Source organism: Dreissena polymorpha, chromosome 5 (assembly GCF_020536995.1).
Source record: "Dreissena polymorpha isolate Duluth1 chromosome 5, UMN_Dpol_1.0, whole genome shotgun sequence".
Classification (NCBI taxonomy): Eukaryota; Metazoa; Mollusca; class Bivalvia; order Myida; family Dreissenidae; genus Dreissena; species Dreissena polymorpha.
This window is the reverse complement of record NC_068359.1, coordinates 17,790,504-17,799,391: the sequence shown is the minus strand read 5'-3', so window position 1 is coordinate 17,799,391 and position 8,888 is coordinate 17,790,504. Positions and strand designations below refer to the sequence as shown.

The window sequence follows — 8,888 nt, the reverse complement described above, 5'->3', positions numbered from 1 at the left end:
CCGTTTAAAGCATTCTAAAGTTGTAAATCACTATAAATGTTCCTGAATATTCGGGAATTAGTTTCACTGTTATGGTGAAGTTATTATACCCTGTATTGTACACAGGGATATGATACAAATACACTTGGAATTTGAAGGAATTGGGCCATATTCTTGGAAACTGGGCCTCAAGAATGTGCGTGAAGTGTCGCCCTGTGCTTTCTGGGTAGTCTAATTAGAGGGGACACTTTCCCCTGTTATGTTATATTTCGTTGAAAGAAAGTCGCTCCTTAGCGAAAATCCAGTTCAGTTGGAAAATGTCGTCCCTGATCAGCCCGTGTGGACTGCACGGGGTAATCAGGGACGACTCTTTCTAAACAAGCACGATGCGGACTGCATGTGGTAATCAGGGACGACTCTTTCTAAACAAGCACGATGCCAAGTTTTGCAAGAACAAGGCTCATTTAGTGGTTTCCTGGCTCGCGACAGCACATATCAACCACTTAAGTGTCGTATTGTAGGTTTTGAACATTGTTTGGGCGATTGATCAATTGTCTGAAATAAAATCTTTCGTGTTTACATTTTTTTTCTGGAGTTTCATTTGTGCGTTTTAATACGCTATAAAAATGTCTGAATATATGCGACTTTTTTGCATGGCGTGAAATGCCATTCATGCAACCTGAAATAAATTATCAACACGAAGAATTGAAATTGAAATAATTGAAAAAAACTTCTTAAGAATGCTTGTGCGGCTAGACCAAAACAACAAACTTCAAACATAACAGGGCCGACCATATGTCATGCATATACCTAGTCCATACATGTATTTATCGAACTTATTTTTATTAAAATAAAAATAAACATTACGTATGCTATAAATGTAAACAATATCTTACGTGCAAAATGTGCAAAGTGTGCGTCAGCTAATCACACATGTACATGTAGCAATATTATGGTGTCCTTTTAATTCTAAAATTAGTAGAGCATGTGATCGGTAAAATATTTTATTGACTTATCATTAAAATGACTTGTTCGTGTTTAAGTTATAATATGTATGGACTCAAACATGTGTATACGTTACAAAAGTCATCAATCATAACAAAGTATGGAAATAATTAAAAGTTTTTTCTTCCGCGTTATTCGGACACCTTCGGAAGCAAAATGGAACACGATAGCATCATAGCATTATGATTTAGAAACTATTGGCGTATTGTAAACGCAACGTTATGAATAGGCGGTTTTTCTTATCGTGTAAAAGTGTTTCATACGCTATACTATTTCACAGATTTTGAATGAATGATCATCCATCAACCAACCGATTTTCTATAAATCCTTAGTAACGAGTTTTATTTTTCTTGTTTTTCTAATAATCTTTATTTAAATTCATTACATTGTTTTTTTAATACTGTTATTTAATAAACTGTGAAAGAGTCCCCTGAAAGGAGTCGAGAAATGGGTCCTTGAGACTATTTGATACTCATCAATAAACTTGTAAATATCACGAATACTCATTTAATTACACTTATGTATATATGCACTCAGCATGCAGTTATCACTCATGAACGCAAATAAACACAATTATGAATATGCTATCTTTCCGCAAATATCACTTTTATTCCATGTATAGTACGCGAGTGTTCTGTTTAAAATTACGCTATCGCAGTTTATTGTGGATTTCTTTTGTCAATTATGAACATCAAATGTAATTATTCTATTCTATAAAAAAACAAAGTTATTACTTAAAACCGCAAAGGTATTGAATGGTACTCGCTGATCAACAGTCAGATTAAGAAAAAGGGCGTTGTAAAACATATAAATAAAAGAAGTCCCGAACCTGTACACATCATAGTATAATTTAATTCTCATTTCAGGTGGACACGTATGTTTCATATCTTCATATCTTCAAAGTAGCGAAATACAGTTTAAGTTATGGTGTTGCACGCACTTTTTGGTCCATAAAATAAACAAGGTATTATTGTTGGGTTACTATGAGCATATCTCTCACGCTAAGTCCCCCAACCCATGTTTCAATTACTACGACTTAACGTTTGTGACAGCATGTACACATGCATGTATCAAGATTCAAGTGTACCTGTTACCCAAAATAAGCGCTTTCTATTGATAAAGAAGGTTGCGTATCAAGGAAGCAAAACAATACAATGTACAATTGATCAAGCCGGTATCATTGATAAGAATATTGTTAAACACAATATGCTTATGACAGCTTGTGTGTGCTTTGGTCATGCTTAAATCTTGAACAATACATCGGCAAAAGTAGTATGAAAGTGAGCTACGTCAGCATCGTTGATTTGTATACAGTTATTAACCCATTTCAGCCTAGTGGACTCTCCCATCCTTCTAAATGGGATCAATTTTTGTCCAAAATAAGGGATGTCTAGTATATTTATTTCTATATTTAGAATATTACTTACAGATTCCTTTAAGCAAACAGCGCAGACCCTGATGAGACGCTGCATCATGTGGCGTCTCATCTGGGTCTACGCTGTTTGCCAAGGCCTTTTTTCTAGACGCTAGGCATTATGTTAATATGTGTATTAAGCATGTCATCTAAACAAAATACATATATTCAGACTAGATACGAATCTTAAACTTATTATGATGCCATGTCGGACACAGGACTTGCCCAAACGCATATTAATTCACTTTTGCGTCAACCGGAAAGAACCCGTTTTATAAAGCGAATATCTTTGTTTATGTTTGGTAAATAGTATTATTTGCTTTCTTCCAGATTCGATTGTTTAGAGGAAAAGGTATTTATCATGATGGCAAGACTTTCAGGGGGCTCCTACGACCTCGGTCCTACATCTGAAATCTCTCTAGATGACTCAAAAATCGAGAATGAGATCCTCGACAAGGAGAAGCGGCGACTGCACATCCGGTGGGGAGCCGCTTTCAGCGTTGCCGTAGTAATCATTTTGGGTTTAATAATCGGAATCGCCTTAAAGGGAAAAGGGAACGATGCGTCTCCGTCTCAGCAAAATGGTAATCAATCGACGAGTCTGCCGACTCCTCTGTCGACGCTACTGCCGACGCCTCTGTCGACGCCACTGCCGACGCATCTGTCGACGCCTCTGTCGACGCCTCTGTCGACGCCTCTGTCGACGCCACTGCTGACTCCTCTGTCGACGTCACTGTCGACGCCTCTGTCGACGCCACTACCGAGTCCTCTGTCGACGTCGATGACGACGCCTCTGTCGACGCCTCTGTCGACGCCACTGTCGACGCCTCTGTCGACGCCTCTGTCGACGATTCTGCCGACTCCTCTGTCGACGCCACTGCCGACGCCTCTGTAGACGCCTCTGTCGACGCCACTGCCGACGCCTCTAACGACGCCACTGCCAACACAAGTTCCAACAACTTCGATACCGATCATAAAGGAAGCGATCTTTCCGCAGTCATTAGGCAACCCGTCAATCGGAAACTTATCGATGTTTTAAGTTATAATATGTATGGACTCAAACATGTGTATACGTTACAATAGTCATCCATCATAACAAAAAGAAATGGGTCCTTGAGACTATTTGATACTCATCAATAAACTTGTAAATATCACGAATACTCATTTAATTCCATTTATGTATGTATGCACTCAGCGTGCAGTTATCACTCATGAACGCAAATAAACACAATTATGAATATGCTATCTATCCGCAAATATTACTTTTATTCCATGTATAGTGCGCGAGTGTTCTGTTTAAAGTTACTCTATCGCAGTTTACGTTGTGGCTTTCTTTTGTCAATTATGAACATCAACTGTAATTATTCTATTCTATAAAAAAAACAAAGTGATTACTTAAAACCGCAAAGGTATTGAATGGTACTCGCTGATCAACAGTCAGATTAAGAAAAAAGGCGCTGTAAAACATATAAACGAAAGAAGTCCCGAACCTGTACACATCACAGTATAATTTAGTTCTCATTTCAGGTGGACACGTATGTTTCATATCTTCATATCTTCAAAGTAGCGAAATACAGTTTAAGTTATGGTGTTGCACGCACTTTTTGGTCCATAAAATACACAAGGTATTATTGTTGGGTTACTATGAGCATATCTCACGCTAAGTCCCCCAACCCATGTTTCAATTACTACGACGTTACGTTTGTGACAGCATGTACATATACATGTATCAAGATTTAAGTGTACCTGTTACCCAAATAATCGCTTTCTGTTGATACAGAAGGTTGTGTATTAAGGAAGCAAAACAATACAATGTACAATTGATCAAGCCGGTATCCTTGATAAGAATATTGTTAAACACAATATGCTTATGACAGCTTGTGTGTGCTTTGGTCATGCTTAAATCTTGAACAATACATCGGCAAAAGTAGTATGAAAGTGAGCTACGTCAGCATCGTTGATTTGTATACAGTTATTAACCCATTTCAGCCTAGTGGACTCTCCCATCCTTCTAAATGGGATCAATTCATTTCCAAAATTAGGGATGTCTAGTATATTTATTTCTATATTTAGAATATTACTTACATATTCCTTTAAGCAAACAGCGCAGACCCTGATGAGACGCCGCATCATGTGGCGTCTCATCTGGGTCTACGCTGTTTGCCAAGGCATTTTTTCTAGACGCTAGGCATTATGTTTATATGTGTCTTAAGCATGTCATCTAAACAAAATACATATATTCAGACTAGAAACGAAACTTAAACTTATTATGATGCCATGTCGGACACAGGGCTTCCCCAAACGCATATTAATATACAATGTACAAACACGATTAATTCACTATTGCGTCAACCGGAAAGAACCCGTTTCATAAATCATCAGTTTGCAAAATAATGTCTATAACTGCTTGTCCGACAATTGTTTTGAAGCATCTTTAGTTTTCATGAGCCAAAAAGTTGATACTTTTAAATTAGTTTCTTTTTTATAATAATGTTCCATAGGAACAAAATAGCTGTATGCGAGTGGTTCACACACTACATACTAGAACTCTAGTCTGAGAAAAAATACATTTTCAACCAAAAAGGTGCTGTATGTGTTTGGGTGCTTTTAAAGACTGTTTTTTTGCGTACATAAGGAGGTTAACTTAACATGGATCGCCGGGCTTCCTATCAGGCTCCTTAATGTAATTGGGTCACATATCTGTATCGCTATATACTGTGCACTTAATGGTATATAAAGCGGTTATCTGCAAAATATGAAAAACAAATTATACGGGTTTAACCACCACATCAAGTGAGTAGAAATATGAGTAAAATACATGTATATATGTATAATATTACTTAATTGAGATTTGATATATAATTGTTGCCAACGTTTGTACTCAATAAATATTAGACCATAAGCATTCAGTATAATTCGTATTTTACTTTAATTAAATTTAATAAATAATGCTGTTTGTCTCTATTTGCATCTTCATATTACACGATATAGTTAATGCCTAAACGAGTAAGAACCTCAACGTACCACTTGATTTTATCTTCATTTGGATAAATAATTTGCTGACATTGACATCAGCAATGAAGGAGATTGTCGACCTTGTAAATTGTTTTTTTTTTATACTACAAACTGATATTAATTATTTGTAAAGGCATTTAGTCCCGTAATTGGCGTATTTTCTTATAATTGCGTTTAATATTTTGTATCAGCATTTTTAAAATAAAAAGTGTGTAGACGGGGGTTTTGATCTTTCCAAAAGGGACCTTTTAAACAGATTGGGGATTTGATAATTTTTCAGCTTTATGTCACAGACTAAACAATAAAAGAACGGTGTACAAAATATAGCATTATAAACCACTGACATAGACATATACTTAAAACGAAACATATTAATCAATGAGTTATCATCGTTTCAAATAGCTAACAATAAACAACGTTATGTTTGAATCTTCGAATCGGGATATTAAATAATTAAAAAACGAATATGTTAACAAGTCCCTGTTATATTAAGTGAAAAGTTGCGGCATTTTTATATAGACTCAAATAAACAAATATTAAAATTGAATTTACAAATTTATCACACACCATTGACAACAAATCCTTAATAATAGATTGTATATACTTTTATAATCATGACGAATGAGAAATCTGTTAAAGGGATCTTTTCACGGTTTGGTAAATTGACAAAATTGAAAAAAGTTGTTTCAGATTCGCAAATTTTCGTTTTAGTTACGATATTTGTGAGGAAACAGTATTACTGAACATTTACCATAGTCCAAAATATATATATCTTTTGACGAATCGAAAGCCTAAAAATTATAAAGCGTTGCAACGCGAAACGATTAAATAATTTGGAGAGTTCTGTTGTTGTCGTTTAAATTTACGAAACTACGAAGATTGCTTATATAAGGTATAAAATACTCGTTCTGTGTATAACCGGCGAAATAGCCGAGAGGGTTAAAGCGTTGTTACTTCAGACTAACTCCAGAACTCCGGGGATCACTGGTTCGAGCCCTGGTACCGGCTACTTTTTTCCATTTTTTAATTTTATTCTGATTTTGTACTGGAGCTTTTAAGATCCAATGTTTACATTTATCAATATAAAGCATTTAATGACAAACTTCAAAATATGCCAACATCTGTGAAAAGGCCCCTTTAAGAATCATATTTTTTTCTTTAATTTGTTTAAAATAATTTATAGATATCTTTACAGCTTAATACATTGTTAACAAAATTTCGTTGTTAATCGGATATTTACATAATGAAATCGATACGAGCTTTTAAATGTTTGACAAGCAATTCATATACTGCGTTTTCGTTCAAATCTCGTTTTTTTTCCATCAATCCCGATCCGAACAAAGCATAATTAACTTCAAATACGATATCTGAATTATTGGCAAACACGTTTGTAAAGAAAACTATAGTGCCATTTAAATCATTATCTATTTACACCACGCTTAGCCAATGGAGCAAGACAAACCAGCTAAACCAGAACGTGGGGTGAGCAAACGCGTGGAGCAAGTCCTCGTGTTTTGTATGCTGGTGGTGCTAGTAGCAACTATCGGGGTGGTAGTCTGGCAGACCAGCAAACTAAACATCGGCGGGGATAACAATAGCAAACAACCATCGGAACACAAGATACACTGGCCATTAACGGCTGGGAATCTTGAGATAGATAATGACTATACCCTGAGATTACTTAATTCCCAATCCAAAGCTTTAAAATTTTCGGCAGCTTTGGCTGATCTGGCAGCTTCGAATGTTCGGCCCACGCCTTGCAATGGTACAGAATGGAACTATAATATATGCGTAGAATGGAGTGGAAAAGAACGTTTGACTGTGAATACGTCGGCTTACTTTGTCCCGAGAGATGGGTCTGCACTAACGTGCTACGAGGTCACCGCTAAGGCTCTGGGATGCAGTAACCAAGTTATTCAACATTGCTTCAACACTTCTATCGCCCACTGGTATGGGGGCTATGCCGACAAGTTTCAATACTGGCCCTTCGAAAATAACACCAGACGCTTGTCGGTGTATGTCGTTAATGATTCGTACGTCGGTGATATAGGCGGTGTCATTGAGCGCTACTTTGTGGCTTCCACTGGTGCCGGGGTTCTCTTGGACCACGATGTACCTCTGTACTACAGTCTCAACCATCCTAAACAAGGTCTAATGTGCTTTGTTGCTAAGTTCGACAAATATCCATATTTCAATATTGATTCGGAATTACCGGTATTAAAATACAAGATATGCGAAAGTGACAATTTAAAAGACGTGCATATGAAGATGGCCAACGCTTTAATTGACAAACCACAGGGAATACCAGATAAAAGCTTGTTTAAGTATCCGATCTGGTCAACATGGGCGCAATACAAGAAAAACATCAATCAGTCAACTGTAATGGAGTTTGCAAATGCAATTCTTCAACATATCTTCTCTCATGCTCAGATTGAAATAGACGATGACTGGACCCCAAGGTACTGAGATATTAACTTCAATAAAGATAAATAAATTCACAGACCCATCTACAATGGTGAGAGATTTGCAAGATCTCGGATTTCGGTTAACCGTTTGGGTACACCCGTTCTTTAACGCAGATGCCAACTCATTTTACGAATCGGCAATAAACTCCATGCTGGTGCGACATTACGATAGTCCGGCGCCTGCAATTACCCCTTGGTGGGACGGATTAATGACCGGACTATTGGACGTGTCCAACCAATCAGCCGCCCAGTGGTACCTTGGTAAGCTTCGCAACCTGATGAACAAGTACAACATAAGCTCCTTCAAGTTTGACGCCAGTGAGACCTCGTGGATGCCGCACATTTACAGCATGGCCAACATGACAAAGAACCATGCAGACGCATACCCCACCAAATGGGTCCAGCTTGCAGCGGAGCCAACCCGACCTTTCACCAAGAGGTTCGAGTCGGTTACAGAACTCAGCGTTACCCTATCTGCGTTCGACTTATGGACAAAGATTCAAACTGGAGTCACAACAACGCGCTGAAGTTCGTTATACCGTGTGTTCCCACTTACGGGTTGCTGGGATACCCGTTTGTGTTGCCGGACATGATTGGCGGGAACGCCTACAACGACCATCCCGATCCGGAACTATTTGTTCGGTGGACACAACTGAACACATTTTTACCGGGTATGCAGTATTCGATAGTCCCTTGGATATACAACGAAACTATCATAGATATTGTTCGTAAATTCGCGGAATTGAGAGAGAAAATCAGCCCAACGCTTATCGCAAAGGCTGAAGACGCAGTCCGTACTGGTGATCCGATTATTTTACCACTATGGTGGATAGATTCAATTTTTTTTTAACAATTCTTTTGTCCCATGACCTAGGGATGCTCCACATGAAATTTAGTTGAAATTGGCTCAATGGTTTAGTAGAAGAAGATGTTTACAAATTGTTTACAGACAGACAGACAGACAGACGGACGGACGGACGGACGCCGGACGGTGAGTGATCACAATAGCT

General features: G+C 37.7%; 1 protein-coding gene and 1 long non-coding RNA gene across 2 annotated transcripts in view; both read left to right on the top strand.

Annotated features, from left to right (window-relative positions):
* Positions 1 to 3,638, top strand: part of LOC127882262 (uncharacterized) — a 4,489-nt gene extending 851 nt beyond the window's left edge. Inside the window, exon 2 of the long non-coding RNA XR_008050461.1 lies at positions 2,729 to 3,638. This is a non-coding gene — a long non-coding RNA (uncharacterized LOC127882262). The remainder of the gene's footprint in view (positions 1 to 2,728) is intronic.
* A 3,219-nt stretch (positions 3,639 to 6,857) lies between these two features.
* Positions 6,858 to 8,743, top strand: LOC127831074 (myogenesis-regulating glycosidase-like). The gene is made up of 2 exons (XM_052356061.1): positions 6,858 to 7,876; positions 8,201 to 8,743. Exons 1-2 carry the CDS (start codon positions 6,860 to 6,862, stop codon positions 8,726 to 8,728), a joined length of 1,545 nt encoding a protein of 514 aa, XP_052212021.1. The 5' UTR covers positions 6,858 to 6,859; the 3' UTR covers positions 8,729 to 8,743.
* The last annotated feature ends 145 nt before the right edge of the window (positions 8,744 to 8,888 follow it).

Excerpts from the sequence above, each read along its gene's own strand:
- LOC127831074 (XM_052356061.1), top strand. The coding sequence starts at position 6,860 with ATGGAGCAAGACAAACCAGCTAAACCAGAACGTGGGGTGAGCAAACGC. Across the intron at positions 7,877-8,200 it reads ATGACTGGACCCCAAGGTAC|GACCTCGTGGATGCCGCACA; the intron begins TGAGATATTAAC and ends TGACGCCAGTGA.